Genomic DNA, 19,025 nt, shown 5'->3' with positions numbered 1-19,025 from the left:
CATCATCACTCTCATCTTCGAAACTGTCTGAGTCACTGCAGCCAGAAACCTCATTATCTTCATCACCACCAGTACCTTCAGCATCACCGTCTTGACAAGGCTGAGAAGTAGAAGCTCCATCTTTTCCAAGAGAGGATGTCATCTCTTTGACAAGCCCTTCACAAATAGACTTCATGCGAAATGTGGTCTCTATGATCTCTTTGAGAGCATCAATCTCTTCATAAAGTCCCTTCAGTAGATTGCTCAGCACAACATCTGAGAGATGAGCCATTCTTCAGTGTGCTGCCAGTGGCGACAGATGCCACAACATAAGGCCTGACAAGATCACCGGCATGTTTCCCTTCAAAGAGCTTGTGACTAAAGGTAATGGCGCTAGTCTTTTTCCCTGCAACATCAGTACTCCGCAATATGTTCTGGTTTTTCTTGAGCAAAATACCTGTGATGATCGAAGGAAAACCATTGGGAAGCTTCACAACATATGACTTGGCGTGCTTTGCCAAGAGATCAAAGACAAACTCTCCAAAGTCAAAGGAGGAGCGTGTACCTATCTGGTAGATCAAACAAGCCAGCTCTGCCTTGATGCTAGAACCATGCGAAGAAAGAGCCCAATTTGCAATGCCGATGCGATAAAGAACCGAGTACTTTGCAGAAAGATTAGAAGAAGGCAGTGTACCTTTGGTAGGCCAGACCTTGGTCTCATCACCAGAGTTTTCCTTACCAATGATGTCCAAGGAAGGAACACGATCTGCAGTGATGATTTTTCATCGACCAATGAAGTCGTTAATAACATCAGGAGAAATCTCAAAACAGTGACCTCTGACATACACTTTCCTAAATTCAGCGTCATCAGAAACATCGAAGGATGATGAGAGATTGACTATGAACTCTCTCGCCAAAGTGGGGTAGTAGACGCCAATATCAGTGACCATTTTGATCAACTGAGCATCATGGAGAAATTCCATAATGACTCCAATCTTCAGAGCTTCGTTGGATAGCTCTTTCTCATGAAAGAACGCACGATGATAAACCGCCACTTGAGAACACCATCTTCCTTGTGAAAGGAAACATTGTCCAGGGGAGCAGCCAAGACATTCTTGGGAAGCTTCTGTCCTCCTACATACCTTCTATTCTCAAGGGAGCGAGAAAAAAGAGGTACCTCTTCTTCAACATCTGCAGAGTCGTTAGAGGGATTGACCACATCCTCCATTATAGCTTTCTTCATCAATTTCTTGTTGAGGCCGACCTTGGCCTTCTTCTTCTTCTTGGACTTAATAGGGGCGTCCTTAGGCAGAAGAGCAGCAATGCACACATCATCGTCATAGACAACTTTTTCTTTCAGGGAGGCAAGAACAGCCTCACATGCAAATTTCTTATTTAAGCATCCATCTCAGCGACCTGAGCAGAAGATGTCGGAACAATGCTCTCGACATGTTGACCCAGCCCCGAAATTCCCCCGATCACATCTACATTTGGGGGTTCATGATCAACAAGGAGGGATTCCAAATTCTTACTATCTCTTAGATTCTCATCTACAATATCAGAACGCGTGAGAGGAGCAGGGTTACCTTGAATCAAGACATGAGGGCTTTCAAGAGGAGAGACATGTATGATTCCGATGGCTTCTGCTGTTTTGAAGAACGATGATAACGTTGAATCAAGACATGATGGCTTTCCTTGAATAGGGTTACCTTGAATCAAGACATGGGGGTTACCTTGAATAAAGACATGATGGCTTTCCTTAACAACTTGCACTAAAAAATAACGCAAACTCGAACGTAACAACATGTATGATTCTGATGGCTTCTTCTGTTTTGAAGAACGATGATAACGTTTTGTATTATATGAAGTACACAAATCGTAAGAGATTTCCACTTTGTGTAAGCTTGGTACCGAAAGAAATCATAGCATCAAGTGCATATAGAGGAGTAGGTAAAGAGAAAAATGTGATGATTGGAGAATTGCCTTGCTTCCATCATTTAGCTTGTACGTGCCCTACTTTGTTGCAATATTCGCCAAAAGGACACTCTGGTCGTTTCGCTGATCGGTTGGGCTCAGATGTGGTGGTAAATAAAGCCGCGGTTTCCATTGGGAAGAAACTTTCATTACCTCCTGATCCAAACATGATGTGGCGACTACTTTCCTCGCGGCGAACCTCAACAAAGACTTCTCTTGTATTGTGAAGGGGTTCAGGGTCTAGGATCCTGCCTCGCACTTAATCAAGTTCTTTATTCGGGCCCACTAATTGGTTATCCAAAAAGTTGCATAAAAACCTGGACTTTTGAATGCAGACTATTGAATGCGACTTTATGACTTTTAGATGCGACTTTTGTCATATCCAAAAGTGTTATTTGTCCTATCTTATGGACAACTCCATTCGTAGTTGCTGTAGAGATCCAACTCTTGCCACATCTTCTTGAGGTTGGTGTAGTATTGTGTAACACTCTTCTCTCCCTGTTTAGCTTTTCATAGGCAAGTCTTGATCTCGAAGAGGTGACATGCATTACCATAAGTTTCCTTTTTTTAAAACAAGAATCTTACATTAATAAGCTGAATGCCAATTTACAAAAAGAGAGAGCAAACCACTCTCCAGACCGAATCATAACCTCTCACAATAAACGGGAGGTTGGTCAGTAAAGGTACCAAAATTACAAAAGAAAATCCTAAATATTTATATCCAAAAGAGTTCTATATGAATTAAGAGATCTATATAGCACTACTCTAGTCTCTCTGAAGGTCTGCCAATGAGAAATTTTTAAACTCCTTGCAAGCATTGTGAAGCCAAAGAGCAATGTTCTGATTGAGAATTTCCAGGACACCTTCTTGACACCACCCCTCGTTCTCAAAAACATATTTGTTCCTGCTTAGCCACAGAGCCTAAAAGCCTGCCAGCATCCCCGTTTTAACCGCTGCCTTCCAACGATTGTTCTTTCCCACTGTCTCGTGAAGCAAGAAAAAATCAGATAGGAGAAGTATCGATGATGCATTAATGTTTAGCTTCCCGAAAAGCCAATTCCATATGCTTGAGGCTGCTGGCATTCTAAGAAAAGATGGTGAATGTCCTCCGCTGCTCTGGGACAGAGGATACAGTAGCTCGGGGAAAGGGCTCGGTGAGGATTCTGCCTTTCAATGACGTCCGCTGTGTTTATTCTTTTGCATGCTAGTTTTCACCCGAAAATTTGTATTTTTTCTGGGGCAGCGCACTTCCATACTGTTTCATGGAATGACACTGAAATGATCGGTCTCGGAGACGCGAGTGCAGCATGCATAACTTTTACCGAGAACTCATCCGAGTCATCCAACCAAGCCTTCCAATCCTCTACCCCGTCCCCGAGGGAAACTGACTCTAGAGAGTCGATTAGCTGCGCATATTCCGAGGCCTCTCTATCTGTTAAGTTTTGTGGGAAGTTGAAATTCCACTCGATAGTAGGGATGGCAATTTCGTATTCGTGTCGTAATCGTGTCGTGTTAATCGTGTTTGTATAAATAATTGCTAGAACCAAATCCGACCATTTATTAATCGTGTTTGAGATCTAGATCCAAATCCGACCGTTTAATTTTTTTACAGATCCATAACCGTTTAAATTAAACCGTTTAATAGTCGTGTTAAATGGGTATTTAACCGTGTTTTAACCGTGTTTAGACATTCGAACTCAATTAGTTGCGATATAATTATAAAAAACATAACAGTCATAAGATCATAATTGTCCTCTTTCTTTTTGTACTAACTTCCGATACATCGACACTGTTTGTTCAACTGATTTAGAATCACAATTCATTTATAGCATGTAAAAAAATAAAAATAAAAACACTTACACCCACAACAAACACACTTTAAACTCAAGCCAAAATCAGAAGTTCAACAATACCGAAAATCAAAAGCTCAACAAGTACATAATCAATACCAAATTCACATTCACATATTCAACAAATACACTACGAGTGACTCTTTAACCAATACTAATACGATTTAAAGAAACTGAATATGATACGTTATAATGAGACTATAATTATTGTGACTGTCAATTATAAATTATGATTTTTCAATATGAATTAAATTGAATTGAAATCAAACAAAATTAAATATGATACGTTATTATGAGACGATAGTTATTGTGATTGTGAATTGAATTGAATTAAAATCACATAAAATTGAATATGTACGTTATTATGAGATTATAATTATTGTGATTGTAAATTGTAATTGTTCGATATGAATTGAATTGAATTGAAATAAAATAAAATTGAATATGATACGGTATTATGAGACTACAGTTATTGTGACTGTCAATTTCAAATTGTGATTTTTCAATATGAATTTAATTGAAATCCAATAAAATTGAATATGATACATTATTATGAGATGATAGTTATTGTGATTGTGAATGAAAATTGTTCGATATGAATTGAAATAAAACAAAATTGAATATGATACGTTATTATGAGACTATATTAATTTTGATTGTTCGAAAGAAATTGGGATTCTTATTGCTCCCGTTAAGTCAATTGGTATATTATTGACTATATGTTATCATACATGAATTGATATGTATACGAATATACTTTATTTATTACATCATGTTTTCTAATATCAATTTTATGTTTATAATTATAATTTTATGTTTATAGTTATAAATTTATAATTTTACATATATAATATTAATCGTGTTTAAATGGATCGTAATCGTGCTATTACTCGTAATCGTGTTAATTGGATCATATTCGTGCGGGTCGTAATCGTGTTTCGTGTCGACCATTTAATAATCGTGTTATTTGGCTTTTTATCGTGTAACCGTAATCGTGATCGATCCAATTAAGAATCGACCATTATTGAGATCCAAATCCGCTATAAATCGTGTCGTAACCGTTTCGTATTTCGTGTCCGGACCAAATTGCCACCCCTACTCGATAGTACGTGTAAGAGGGTTAGAGACCATTTGTAATTGACACATTTTTAAGAGAGCATAAACGAAATAAACCAGTGAAGCGTGATTCCAGAGCCTCACTACCGCACCAAACATCCTCCCAAAACTTGACCTTATTACCGTCTCGTACTATCCACGTTTATCGCTTAAAAAATTATTCTTGGACAGAGAAAATGGATTTCCAAGGACTCCTTAGGGTGCATCCTGTTGCAGGCCCCGGATCCCATCTATTTTATTAAATACCGTAGATTTCTTTTATCACCTTATGCCGCATCTCGTCCGGCTCAATTGGAAAGCGTCAAAGCCATTTCACGAGCAAAGAATTATTTTTCGCAACTAGTCTCCAAATCCCCAAACCTCCCACCTCTTTTGGCTTGCAACACTAATCCCAAGAGACAGTTGCCCGCCTTTTTTGGTTTTCGAATCCTTCCCAGAAGAAACATTTCATAATTCTCTCCATTTTGTCGGGTACCCTTATGGGCATTTTAAAAACTGAAATGAAATAGGTCGGTAGGGTAGATAACACCGATTGTATGAGGGTCAATTTCCCGCCTTTTGAAAGAAAGCCTCGCTTCCAGCCAACGAGTTTCTTTGCAACCTTAAGAAGCATGGGGTCCCAGAAAGATTTGCTCCTTGGGTTGTCTCCAAGGGGTAATCCGAGATAGGTGATCGGCCAATCCAACCGAGAGAAGTTGCGAGACTCTCACTTTCCTCTGCTTCGCAGTTAATACCAACCAAACTACTTTTCTCAATATTGACTTTAAGGCCCGAGTCTTTGCAAAAATCACGAATGATATCGAAAAGGTTTGCCCAACTTTGAATATCGAAATCTCCAAAGATGAGAGTGTCGTCCGCGAATTGTAGATGAGAGAGACTCAATCTCGGGGAGCCTACCTAGAGGGGTCTAAAATATTCATTTTCCACACCTCGAAGTATTCTTCTGGACATCGCATTCACAACTAAGATGAAGAAGAAAGGCGAGATAGGGTCTCCTTGGCGCAAACCTCTCGAGCTCGAAAAATGATTCTATCTTTCCCATTTATGATGATAGAGAATGAGACCGAGGAAAGACATCCTTTAATCCATTTTCTCAATCTTTTGTCAAAACCTTTCATTTCCATCACAAAGTCGATAAAGTCCCATTCCACCCTATCGTAAGATTTCTCGAAATCTATTTTATGGACTGCTCCTTTCACCCCCGACCTCTTGGTTTCCTCAACCACCTCGTTTGCAATAAGGATCATATCTACGATTTGACGTCCTTTAACAAAAGCACCTTGGAAAGGGGAGATAATTTTGTCCAAATTTTTTTTTAATTCTTTCCGCCAATACTTTTGCGAAAATTTTGTATAATCCTGTAACCAGGCTAATTGGTCAGAAATCCTTGGCTCTACTGTCATTGAGCTTTTTGGGTATCAAGCATATGAAAGTCTCGTTTACACTTTTGTTTATTATGCCCGATTCCCAAAACTCACTAAGGAATTGAAGCACCTCGGCCTTGAGAATCTCCCAAAAATCCTAGAAAAACGCCATGGAGAAACCATCTGGTCCGAGTGATTAATTCCTCATACAACCAAAAACCGCTCTTCAGCGATTTCTGCCCCGTTGACTGTAATGGTCTCGTCCGCCTTTTTCAACTTCCAATTGGAATTCTTTGCCTTTCTCACACTTAGGAGAGAATGGAAGAGACTCGCGTTACCATCTCCATGTTTGGCCCATGCAACTTTCGACTTTATGCTTGCTATCATCTCCTTATTCTCGAGAATACTATCCAATTGTTCTTTCAAAAAGGCCCTTTCGAAGAGGTTTTCTTCCGACCGGTCGGGACCAGCCTCATTTCTATCTAAAATGTGAATCTCTCTTTCGATTTTCAATTTTTGGCATATCTTTCTTTCCTTTTCACTAGCCGCCCATGCCTTGAATTTCTTTTTTAATCCATAAAGCTTCCCCATAATACGGTGACCTGTCCAAGCCTTCGGGACAGGTTCCAACCACGAACTGGCGACCAAAGCCTTGAAATCGGAGTGTTCCATCCTTTCATTGTCCAATTTGAAGGGGCCCGAGCCCAATTTGACCGATTCCGTAGTAATCGTGATTGGGCAGTGGTCTGAAACACCCCTAAATTAGACCTCTTGTAAACAGAAAAGGGAAGATACCCCTCCATCCTGTTGTGAAGAGGAATCTGCCTAGACGTGAACATGAGGGGCTTTCCCTGAAATTTGACCATGTGAACTCTTTGTTGTGGAGCAGAGGATCAATCAGGGAAAAGTCGAAGATGATCTCGTTGAAAAGTATCATGCTTCGTCTAGCTCTTACTGGTTTATTTTTCTCCACCGCGAATCTGATGACGTTGAAATCCCCTCCGAGACACCAACAGGATCCACATATCTCACCCAGCCCTACTAACTCATCCCAACAGTCCGATCTTCCAGCAGATCGACTCGGTCCATATATCCTAGAGAACCACCACGGAAGGTCGCCATTCTCTATATTAATTGAAACCGAAAAATCCCCTACCAAGCTCTCCAATACCAACACTTTTCTTGAATCCCATATAATTACGATGCCGGCCGCTACTTTGATTGACGGAAGAAAGACTCATTGTTTGAACCTAGAACTCCACACACTTCCTACGAACCGTCGATCGATGTTAGATCTTTTGGTCTCCAAAAGAACAAGAATATCCGGGTTGATCTTGCATACCAAAGATTGTATTCCTCGTCTCTTATCGGGGTGACCAGTCCCTCTGACATTCCATGAGACGATCCTCATTTACAACTTGGCTTCCACCCTGAGCTTATAGCTTTACCAAAGCTCATATCGAATTTCAATTTCCTCAGTTCTCTTTTTTCCTTTTTGAGATCTTGGAACTACTTTTCTTTTGAGTAGACCCTCCAACCTGATAATCGTTATTATGTCGCTGAACTCGTCCACCACTTCTTGCACTAGAGGATAGTATAACCAAAGTAGATAGGAGAGGTGATACCTGAGAATTTAGGTTCGGTTCCATGGGAGGCGAGCCTTCGGACGATGACGTTGAAGAACCCGATCCGAGCATTTCAGAAATACCTTCTAGCCATTGCGAAGAGTCATCGCTCATGATATCCTCGGAGGGACCGATAGACTCCTTTGAAGAGCCTTCTGTCGGAGACGAGACCACGTCCTGAGATTCCACAAGACTATCTTGTATTTGTTCAATTTTGTCGTCTTCGTCAAGACCAAGAGGCGGAGGATGGAAAGCCGACTCCACCTCCTAATTGCCGAGCCACCATCGATGCAAAAAAGTCTTACCGAAAGCTTTTTTTTCCTGCCTTCCACCTCACTGTCGCTAAAACAATCGAGGCAATCCCTTCTAATGATCGACGATCTCTTCTTTTGAGTCGTATAAGCGTTCCACCTATCGATAACCCTTTTACAGAAAAATGCTCTTTCTTTTGGACGACATGTCTTTGCGTAACTACCCGTACTCCTCGCTCTTACGAATATGGCGGAGACCACTTCTACTAGAGAGCAACTTAGTTCAGAATGGATTTCTTTTGGAGCCTCCACGGAGATGGCCGAAGTTTTTGGAGAGAAGGATTTGACAAAAGATTTGCAATCGGTTGTGTGAATGCGTGCGATTTGGTTAGCTATGCATGAATGAAGGTCTTTGGAAAACAGCCCAAATCGAAACCTATTAGGTTAGCAGAATAGTCAGCCTTGTTGTGCACCGTAACCTCATTTGACTTCGCCTCGACGAGGGAATTCTCTTGATTTGACGCTGTCTTTTCTTCATCCGTTTTAAGGTTTTCACTCGACCTCGAGCCACTCGACACCTCTTGAACTGAAGACTTGCTGATTTCATTTCCTTCCATCTTCTTTTTTCCTTTATCCTCTTGGTTTCTCACCGGTTGGAATGGCTTTTTCGGAGAAGAGATGATCGGAAAATCCGTCTGGAGTACAAGAAGAGGATGGAATGTTGACACCAATAGGGCCTCTCGGCGACTCCTCTAAGTTGAAGAGGCCAACGTGGACCGAGTGCTCTCTGTAAGGCAGCTCCAAAGAGTGCGCGATGAGACCACTCTTAGGACCTTCGATCTTAATTTTCGCAAATCTGATATCTGAGAGCTCCAACGTCTCCTTTACGATTTGAATCGTCCCTCCGCATTTTGCCCCAATTGTCTTCAGCGCGTGAACATTCCATAAATCCAAAGGAAGGCCTTCGATACTAATCTAATCGTTATTTACCTTCAATAAGTTACCTTCCCATTGTTCCGAGGCCTTCCATTCTAAGAGAAACGCCACGTTCATCCTGTTGATAAAGATCAAGCCGATTTTGAGGATTGCATTTTTTGCTTCCAAATCTCAGCAACAAATCAAGCCTTTTTTTCCGGAGAAAGTTGAGGTAATCACTTCATGTGAAGAAAATTTGAGTATTGTTCTATGAATCTCCTCCCAGTTGTTAAAACCGTTAAACCTTCGGACCACCACGGTCAAAGCCACCGTTTTGGGGTGATCTAGTGTGACAACTGAGGGTGTTTATTCCACAGCCTCATTTCCATTCTTCTTCCGGTACCCTTTAACCACTCCACTTTAACTTGGCCTTAGGTTGTACGTTGAAGTTTCTTCAACTTTGCGTTCGCCGACCTTTTGGTTTGCAGACCATCGTCCAAGGACTGCATCCAAAGATCTCGAAAAAATCTTCCACCCTTGCCTTCTCTCGCCCTCCGAAATCAGTATCAGTCGTCTTTGTCTCTGTGCGATCTTCGGAATTCTTAGACAAGAGCTTCTTTTGTTGATCAATACATCCACGATGATTGAGAAACCGTTTCCCACGAACCTCCTCCATAACATGTATTCGGGAGAGTAGCTGAGACTTCCATCGATGACTTTTGCGAGCTATACAGCTGTTTCCCTGTTTAAGAATAAGCTGAAAGAGGACCTCTTAATTTCCTCCAGAAGACGGACGATTCCACCATCTCGGCCAAGAGACACCGAGAATCGCTTGTCTTCTATGAAAAAGCTATCTAGAAAAACGTTTTCTTTTAGAACAACCATGATCAAAATCCATGGTGGGAGCTAAGGAGAACAAATGTATCAACGTTATCAACTATGGTCAGAATCCCAACTTAACCTCTACTGCAGAACCTGAGAGCGCAAACCAGTATCGACGTTCGAGGAAAAGGTCGAGAAGAAAAAGACGAAGCAGTGGGAGTCGAAAAAATCGAAAAAAATCAATCGGGGGTGGCGCGTGGCCTTCAGGTGCGGCAGAAGATGAGGTGCATGGGCCGCGTGTGGTGGCACCTGGGTTGACGCCCGGGCCTGAAACTGACACAGACCTAGTCGCAAAAGTAAATCCGGTAGATCTAAGGGGGTGGTGAGACGTGAAAACCGTTCTCTCCGACCATTTTCGGTGTTAGAAGTGAGAAATAGGTTTAGGGTTTAAGAGAGAGAACAGAGAAAAATAGAGCCGTTAGTCTCTTCCTGCTGTGTTTTAAAGGGGATAAATGACAGTGTGAGAGCAAGAAAAATATCGGAATAAGTTTCCTTCACTGCAGACCAGATTGCACTTGCCGTCGAGAGGAATAAGTACGTCCTTCCCAGACTTGGCTCCATTGAATCTACGAGCCATGACATGATCATGTAATTTTCAGCTTCCCATTTATCGTAGCCTTCATCCTCAGCTTTTGGTTTGATCACAATTCCGGAGAGAGAGAGCCAAATTTGTACTTCCCTTGGACATATAGCTTAACGGACTGCGATCATTCCATGAAGTTACCCCCATTAAGTTTATGAGAGGTAATTGAGTAACTTTGAAGGGATATAGATTGAGAAGAAGAAAAGATATTTGAACTGTTCGTTCGAACAGATTCACAAGTAGAACTGGTACTAGTATTACTCGGATCTGCCATGAGAAATTGACAAGTTCCATATATATTGGTGTATAGCTCTAAAACCATAATAGCAGAAATAATATTGCGGAATAATTTTTCTCATTACTGGATCCCATCAGATAACAATATGCTAACTACTCAATAAAAGATATTATTTCTGCCTAATAAATAAATATAAATAATAATAATAATTAACACTAACAATCAGGAACTAATTCTGACTAGTTACACGTGTGTTTGACTAACTAAATTCCAAGTATTTCAACAATTAGGTACATATTTTATCAACTAGAAAACCGCATTTATATGTAAATGCTTCAATCATGCAAGGAAATCTGCTCAAGCAAATTGTATTCTTGAGGGAAAAATAATTGTATCACACCCACCCCAATATCAGTTATTTATTTATTTTATCTGTAACTCTTGCAATCAGCCTATATAAATGTGAAGTTAATAATAAGGATATCAGAATTTCCTTTCCTCTCACAACATATGTCTTCTGCGATTCATTGACTTAGTTGAAAAAAAACAAGGGAGAATACAAAAGAGAAATTTCATTTTCTAGACCTAAAAACAATGAAAATATCAAGATTAAACCCATTAGTTTAATAATATCTGAAATTGGACTTTTGGACACTTTTCGGACAAAAATACCATTGAAATTCAAATAACCCATATTCCTCTCATTTTTAAATCATCTTCATCACAATTCTTGTCACCTTCGAATTAGTTGCGCTATGATTAGAACTTTCGGTGGTCGAGCTTCAAATAATCCATAGTTTTTGAGGGTTTCGAAAACTCGTCGGAACGTGTCAGAATCCATCGGAACTCGTCGGAACGTGTCGGAATCCATCTTTGGAGGTGAATTTTTTTTTTTTTTTTTTTTTTTTTTAAATTTGGGACTTTCCGATGAAGATCATCGGATTCGGTCGGATCCGACCGAATCCGATGGATTCCGATGGTCTTCATCGGAAATTTCCAGATTTAAAAAAAAAAAAAAAAAAAACTCACCTCCAAATCTCATTCAAATCAACCTTAAAAAAATAAAAAAACTCACCTCCAATTCGATCGAATTTGGTGTGGTGGGCGTTGAAACTCGTCGGATTTGGTGTGGTTGGGCGTTGGAATGGGGCTCACGTCGGATTTGGTGTTCTTTGGTGTGGAGAGAAAGTGAGAGTGAGAATGAAAGAGATGAAAATAGATGGAGAGATGGTTTATTTTGAATTAAGGGTATTTTCGTCCAAAATTGGTACAAAAGTCCAATTTTGGATATTTTTTAACTAACGGGTCTAATTGAGATATTTTCATAACTTTTGCGTCTAGAAAATGAAATTTCTCATACAAAAGATACTCATTTATTTCTTTATTAATGAATGACGTTTTTGACCCATCACTTAATTTGCCAAGATAAATATATGTATAGTAATACTTGACTTGTATACATGATATAAGGCAAAAAAACAATGCAATAAAATCTTACTAAATCTTGCTTCACTTTCTGCTCATAGTCCACTCCAAGTATCTCTCGACCATATCCAAACCGCAGAGCTCCTTGACAACCGGCAATGTTGCAGGAACATCCAAATGCTGGAACTTCACTGAATCAGTTTCCTTTGCAACGCCGCCCCATGAAAGGTACTGCCTCCGAGCTTCTTTGACCGCGGCTCTTGTGGCACAATGAACCGAACTTGCTAGAAGTAGTGGCGGTTCACCAGAAGCTGCGCACACAACACACTTTAGGTTATTCATCGAGACAGACCTCAGTGCTAAGTTGAGATCTAAAAGGCAATATGCGTAGTATACTGAGAGCCAAGGAGCCCTACGAATTTGGAATTTAAACAATATGAACCAAATTCTCATGTAAGGAGCTATGATTTTATCATCCATGTCACTACTTCGGTTTCAACTCAATTGTTTACTCTAGCGACTACTTTGAAGATTGAAAAACAACAATTAATTGAGTAAATAAGTCGAACTCTAAATGGGTAGCTAAAAACATTTTGAAGAGGCAACATGTGTAGTATACTAAGAGCTAAGGAGCCCTATAGAATTTTATCATCCGTGTCACTATATTGGTTTAACCTACATGGTTTACTGCAGGCTGTAGCGACTACTTTAAAGATTAAAAACCAGAAGCAATATATTTGGTCAAAATATTTCGTTTCACCTTTTGAAGAGAGAATGCGTTTTTTGTGATGACCACTATTCAGAACTTCGACGTTGAACTGTCGTGGAATGTTGTCCATTGAAGGTATCTTATACGTCCACGTGCTGTCAGAAACTACCAATCCCTTGGAATCTGTCACATACTCTTCGTGCATGAAAAACCCGATTCCTTGAACGAAAGCTCCCTCAATCTGGCAACAATTCCGCCAACCGGATTACAAATTATAGCACTGAACTCATTCATAACATGCTGTCTATGCATAAACGGATAAAAGACAAATCATGCTCACCTGTCCCAGATCCACCGCAGGGTTTAGACTCTGTCCACAATCATAAATGATATCTACTTGCAATATTACAGTTTCCCCAGTCAGAAGATTCACCTTAACCTGTGAAGGGTAACATTATTCAGGTATCAGTGATTACAACCAGTTGAATATTTACTGCAAAAAGAAGTGGATGAACAAAATGCTGTAATGATAGTAGGCTTGCCTCGCTCACTGCAGCACCATAGATTAGGTATTGCATGGAAGACGAATCAGGGACGTATAAAGAATTTGCTGACATGTTCACAGATGTCATGTGACCCTGCATGAGTGAAAAAGGAATCAGATAGCTTTAATAATATCAGTAGTTGAAGTATTTAACAAACATATGTATAATTTTTAATTTCAGTAGCTCATTAAGGCACTTGGATTTAAATAATCGCTGAAGACGGAAGAACCGAATTGTTTTAAGTACATGCATGTCAATTCAATATCACAAATTAGTTAAGAAACAAAAAATAAATAAGTGTAAAACTTAATCAAACATTCAAATCCTGTAACCTGAGCGACAAGAGCCTCCCATTTGACAGAGCCCGTTTGCTTCTCCATGCTTTCCTTGAGAGGTATTAACCTTTCAACAAGGGCATTGCAACAGAGTCGAACCGCCTCGCAGCTCGATTCGGAAGTAGTACTGCCGGCCGTATAACCTCCTTGAATCAAGCTCAGCGTATCAGCCTGTATGACCCGCACTTTATCTAACAAGTCATTGCTTCCGTCGCAGCCGATCAATCCGAGAGCATAAGCGGCCGCTTGTTTCACCTTTGTCCAAAGCCCCTGCCCGATCTCGACCCCCCCGACCTCAACAGCCACGGACCCGTCGTTTAGAATGCTAACTTTTCCTGGAGTCGCTCTGAGAGTCACTTGATGCACGATCGGTACTCTAGATATACCTCTTTTCACCCATTTACTACAATTATTAAATTGATCCACGAACTGAGTCCGTTCTTCAAAGCTTGTAGACACGGCCAGCTTATCCCACATCGAAGGCAAAGTGTACTCGGGGGATTCTCCGGCGCTACCCCCATAGAAGAGCCTGAGGCTCTCAAAGGAATGAAGATTTCGGTGCCTGACTGAGTCGACTTCCACTGATAGGAAAGAAGCAACGTGTTCGATTATGCTTTCGGCGATGAACGATCCCTGTACCTCACCCGGGGCCCGCATCGAGGACTTGCTCGAGAGGTTTGTCTTGCAGACCTTTATATCGAAGGAGAGAGCGCCCCAGTCGTATTTCTTGATCGTACCCATCATATTGGACGGCATTATCGGGCTTATATCGGGAGAGAAGCCCGCGTTGATCAATATTTTCAGGTCCAATGCCGTGATCTTGCCGTCTGATTTGAATCCGACGGTGTAGGTTATTTCCATGGGATGTCTTCCTGAGGTCATTATCACATCAGACTTGCGATTCACGTATGTCCTCACTGGGCGCCCTAATTTATGTGCTGCAAGTGCACATGCTGTTGCAACCTGAATAAATGTAAAATTAATTAAATAAATATAAATTATCATGAATGAGTAGATGCATTTCCTGACAGCGCATATAGAAATACTCATCGAACTTTGTTTTTCTTCTTTTGTGAGGAACAATCACATACAATCCATCAAGCATCGGTATCGCAGGTGATGGGTATGAAACAAACAGGAACAACAAACCTACAGTATACAGCGGTTCAGAGTGAACCTTATTCTTGTCTAAAAAATAACCCATTTTCACAATAAGAGAGCCAAGACTCTGAGACTTCATTTTATTTTTTATTTTTTGAAGGGGAACATTGGGTGTAAGTGGAGGTGCTCACCACCTGAGCTATCCCCCATTTGGTCTAAGATTATGACTCTCAAACAAATGCTTGAATTAAGAAGGTCAAGCTCATTATTTTCTTAGTTTAAAATTTATAATGACGAACGATAAGCCTAAAAATCTCAACTAGTATTACTAGAAACGCTGGGTTTTACTGAATACTTACAGGCATGGACTTTACGGCCTTCCCACCAAATCCACCACCAACCCTTCTTGTTATAGTTCGGACATTATGTTCAGGTATTGCCAAACATTTTGAAACGATGCGGTGCAAATATTCAGGAGCCTGACTCGAAGTATAAACCACCATACAGTTATCTTCATCTGGTATAGCAAGGGCACTTTGCGTCTCCATGTAGAAATAGTATTGTGAGCCGAGTTTGAACTGAAATGTCACCAAAAAAAAAAAAAAAATAGCATACATTGATGTATGAGCAAGAGAATGACCCAATAGAAATAGAAAAACTAAAGAAGCAGTTAACAAATACCTGGGCAGAGACAATTTTGTGTTCGGCTTCAGCAATTCCTTTCGATACATCGCCAACTGGTTTTGGCATTAGATAAGAAGGGACCTCGAAAAAGCTTGATCTTTCAACTGCCTCTTCGACGGTTAAAATGGGCGTTTGTACATTTTCAAATCCATACTCAACCACCGCTAATTTTGCAGCCTCATCCGCATGTTTTTGGGTATCCGCAACCTGATAAAGTTGTTATCCTCATAAAATAAAAGACTAAGGGATAATGACCATTTAGCAAGGAATGACTCTGTCTATAATATTACCAGAAGAGCAATAGGCTGACCAGCGCACTCAGTGATGTTGTCAGAGAACAATCGTTCAGCGCCAAACATCGTCAGAGATCCCACATTCTCTCCGGCTTCAGGAATGTCTCTGAAAGTAATAATCTCAAGAACGCCACCTGGTTGGTCTTTATGGTTCAAACTTATACCTTTGACTCTTGCAACAGGTTCCGTGCTGTAAATAAACGATCCGTATAGACAGCTCGGTGGGGAAGGAATGTCATCTACATACACAGCTTCGCCTACACAGTGGAAAGAAATGTGTTACATGAATGTAGTAAATAACAGCAGTCATCGAGTCATCATATAAAGAAAGTTTTGCCAGACAATTTTTAGACGCGAAATCATAAACTACAATAATGCAACGCCTTGTGAGTACTTGTTCTATGACTAATAGTAGAGGAAATCATGCTCTTAATTAAGTTGATACAAACCAGAAGCTTGAAGGGCTGCTCCGGATTTAGTGACCGGCTCTCCTACAGGATAATACTTGCTGCTTGATCCGATAACTTGTTTTCCCGATGATAAGAATACGTTATCCTCCTTTGGTATAATCTCAGCTGTACCATCAATGACTGGACTGAACAACTCAAACAGATAAGCCACGGCCAAGCTCGACCTGTAAGCAGGATTGGTAGTGCCTTCTTCGGGAACAACAGAAGCTCTTACTAAATTACACGCTTCGTATAAGGTTTCGTGGTTCAAAACTTTTCCAGACAAAAACTCCTCGACCTCTCTTGCTCGAATCGCGTGGTCCGTTCCGTATGCTCCAAAAGCAAGCCGACAGCTTGTCACCATCGAGACTCCTTCGTGGTTTCCGCACGGAGAGACTTCGGCCAAGAAAGCGGCGTTCAAATATGGCAGCGCGTTCCCGAGGGGTCTCGGGGCAGCACGATAGGTTTCGAACAGCAGAGAATCCTTTTCGGATGAATCCCAGTTCGGAATCTTGACACTCAGAAGAACACTATCCAAATCCAACGGAGGGCTTTCTAGAAACTCCTCCAACGTGATTCTTTTATGCCCGGGACAATTGCCGCTCGTCATCACCTCCACTGTGGCGTCTGCTGCGAGAAGTATCGTAGCGAGATCCGAAGGAAATTTCCTCCTCTGAGCCATCACCAAGTTCCCTCCGATGCTAGCAGAGTTTCTGACAAAAGGCGAAGCAATCTTCTCCATATGGCGACGAAGTTGACGAAACACCGTCTCACCCCCAGAGCAAAATTCACCTTGTCCATCGCTCTCTCTCAATGCCTCAATGACTTTGGCGATCGAAACCGCCGATCCGATCTCGAACCCGGATGAATCCTTCCTTATGGTCGAGAGCTCAGGCAAATGCTTCAAATCGATATACCTCTCGTATCGCTCTATCTCCTTGTAGTAACCAGTTCCCGTGTTACCGACCACAATCTTAGTCTTCGTCCCTATCGAGGCTGATAGTGCGTTCTTCAGTTCATCGATGGTCCGAGGAGATAACCATCGATCCGTTCCGAGAGCCACACCAGTTTCTTCCTTCAGAAACTCCGGGAACGCAGGTACCGGTTTTGAACGGTCGTAAAAGGGCAGGCTTTTCGCTTTCTCATCCTTAGACTGGTCCTTTGTCCAAAAGGCGTTAAAGCCCAAATCCTCGATGTCGAGATCGGCGGCGAAGCTCTTGCAAACATCGGCGATGGAGCGATAGCCGGTGCAACGGCAGAGATTCCCAGCGTTGGCTCTCTCGGCCTCTGAGACGGTGAGCTTAGAGAAGCCATGGGGAGGCTCGGGACGGTCTTCTTTTCTCTCGGCGGCAGCGATGGCGGAGACGAGGGAAAGGCACATCCCGGGAGTGCAGAAGCCGCACTGGGACGCGTGGAAGCCGGCGAACCTCTCGTGGATTGGATGGAAGCCGTCTCGGAGGTTTCCCAGCCCCTCGGAGGTGGTGATGGAGCATCGGTTCACGCTCCGCACCAAAGTCAGGCACGAGCTCACCGTAAAGTCTTCGACCTTATCGCATTTCGGGTTGTATTTCGACACCAGCACCACACACGCACCGCAACCCCCTGGAACGGAAAACACAAATCAATTACATTCACATAAAAACAAAGGTAATCTCAAGGTTCGATGGTCAGAACTAAAGGGTTTTGTTTCTATATTAGCAAGTGATTTAGGAAATAGACTGAAAGACAACATGACTCTGTGTGTTAGTAAAAGTCAAAAACTCTCCTTTCCTGCTGGAAAGAATCATCAGGAATAAGTAAAGCAGAAGATTAGAGAACAAAGCAATGGTTGGATTGGATAAGAGTGTGAATGAGACGATTAAGAGTCAAATTCTCACAATTTCATAACATCGAACAATTATGACCATCACAGAACGAACTTACAAGCAAAAAATACAGCCATTACACAGGATAAGATTAACAAACGGCCAATTGAGAGAGAGAGAGAGAGAGACCTTCACCACAGCCGAGCTTGACACTCTTGAAGCGAGTGCGAGTGCGCAGGAACTCGAAGAGAGTGGTGGAAGGGTCGAGATTTGGAAGCTCGAACCTCTCTCCATTAACAGCAAAGATTAAGCCTTCACAAGCTGTTGATTCTGCGTCGACGTCCATTATCGAAAGTAAACCGTGTTGAAGCAAAGAACTCCAGAAAAAAATAACCACCGCTTGAGTCTGAGCTTGTACATCATTCTTGATTTATAGTTGTTCTACATATATAAAGCTCGCTTCGGAGAATGAGTATCTAATGATTGTGACCTCATCTTGATTTGCGTCGCACGAGCTAGACATCGTTATCACAGTGCCAAAAAAGTCGGGCACGACTCAACTACAAATAAACGACCCATGTCTATTTTTCTTTCCAAAATTAAATTTTACTTTTGTCACTGTCCGTTGTTGTCTACACGTATTTCGTACGTTCGTGATTAAAGCGAATTTAGAGAGCGTATATTTCCAATTGAGCAAATTGCGTAAAAAAATATCTACATTTTTTGTTTGGATACATTTAAATATCTATACTTTTTTTTTTTTATCGGGATAAATACCTAATGTTAATAATTGGTTCCTCCATTATTACCAGTTCTGTTAAGTATAAACGTAAAGACACGTGTCTAAATCCTATGAAACCAAACATTTGTTTTACCAAATATGTTATTAAAAAAGAGGAATG

The 19,025-nt window shown here is 41.3% G+C and overlaps 1 protein-coding gene across 1 annotated transcript; it reads right to left on the bottom strand.

Annotated features, from left to right (window-relative positions):
* Positions 1-12,134: 12,134 nt before the first annotated feature.
* On the bottom strand, positions 12,135-18,637 carry LOC149381053 (abscisic-aldehyde oxidase-like). The gene is made up of 10 exons (XM_089630192.1): positions 18,313-18,637; positions 16,319-17,920; positions 15,867-16,126; positions 15,574-15,783; positions 15,252-15,470; positions 13,789-14,754; positions 13,454-13,549; positions 13,252-13,350; positions 12,963-13,152; positions 12,135-12,513 (listed from the first exon to the last, which is right to left on the bottom strand). The coding sequence occupies exons 1-10, from the start codon at positions 18,467-18,469 to the stop codon at positions 12,287-12,289; spliced, it is 4,026 nt and encodes a 1,341-aa protein (XP_089486318.1). The 5' UTR covers positions 18,470-18,637; the 3' UTR covers positions 12,135-12,286.
* Between the last annotated feature and the right edge of the window lie 388 nt (positions 18,638-19,025).

Source organism: Urtica dioica, chromosome 11 (genome assembly GCF_054948205.1).
Source record: "Urtica dioica subsp. dioica isolate 48M chromosome 11, U.dioica_male_clone48M_v1_H2, whole genome shotgun sequence".
Classification (NCBI taxonomy): Eukaryota; Viridiplantae; Streptophyta; class Magnoliopsida; order Rosales; family Urticaceae; genus Urtica; species Urtica dioica.
Note: the sequence above shows the minus strand (reverse complement) of the source record. Positions and strands in the feature narration are given on the sequence as shown.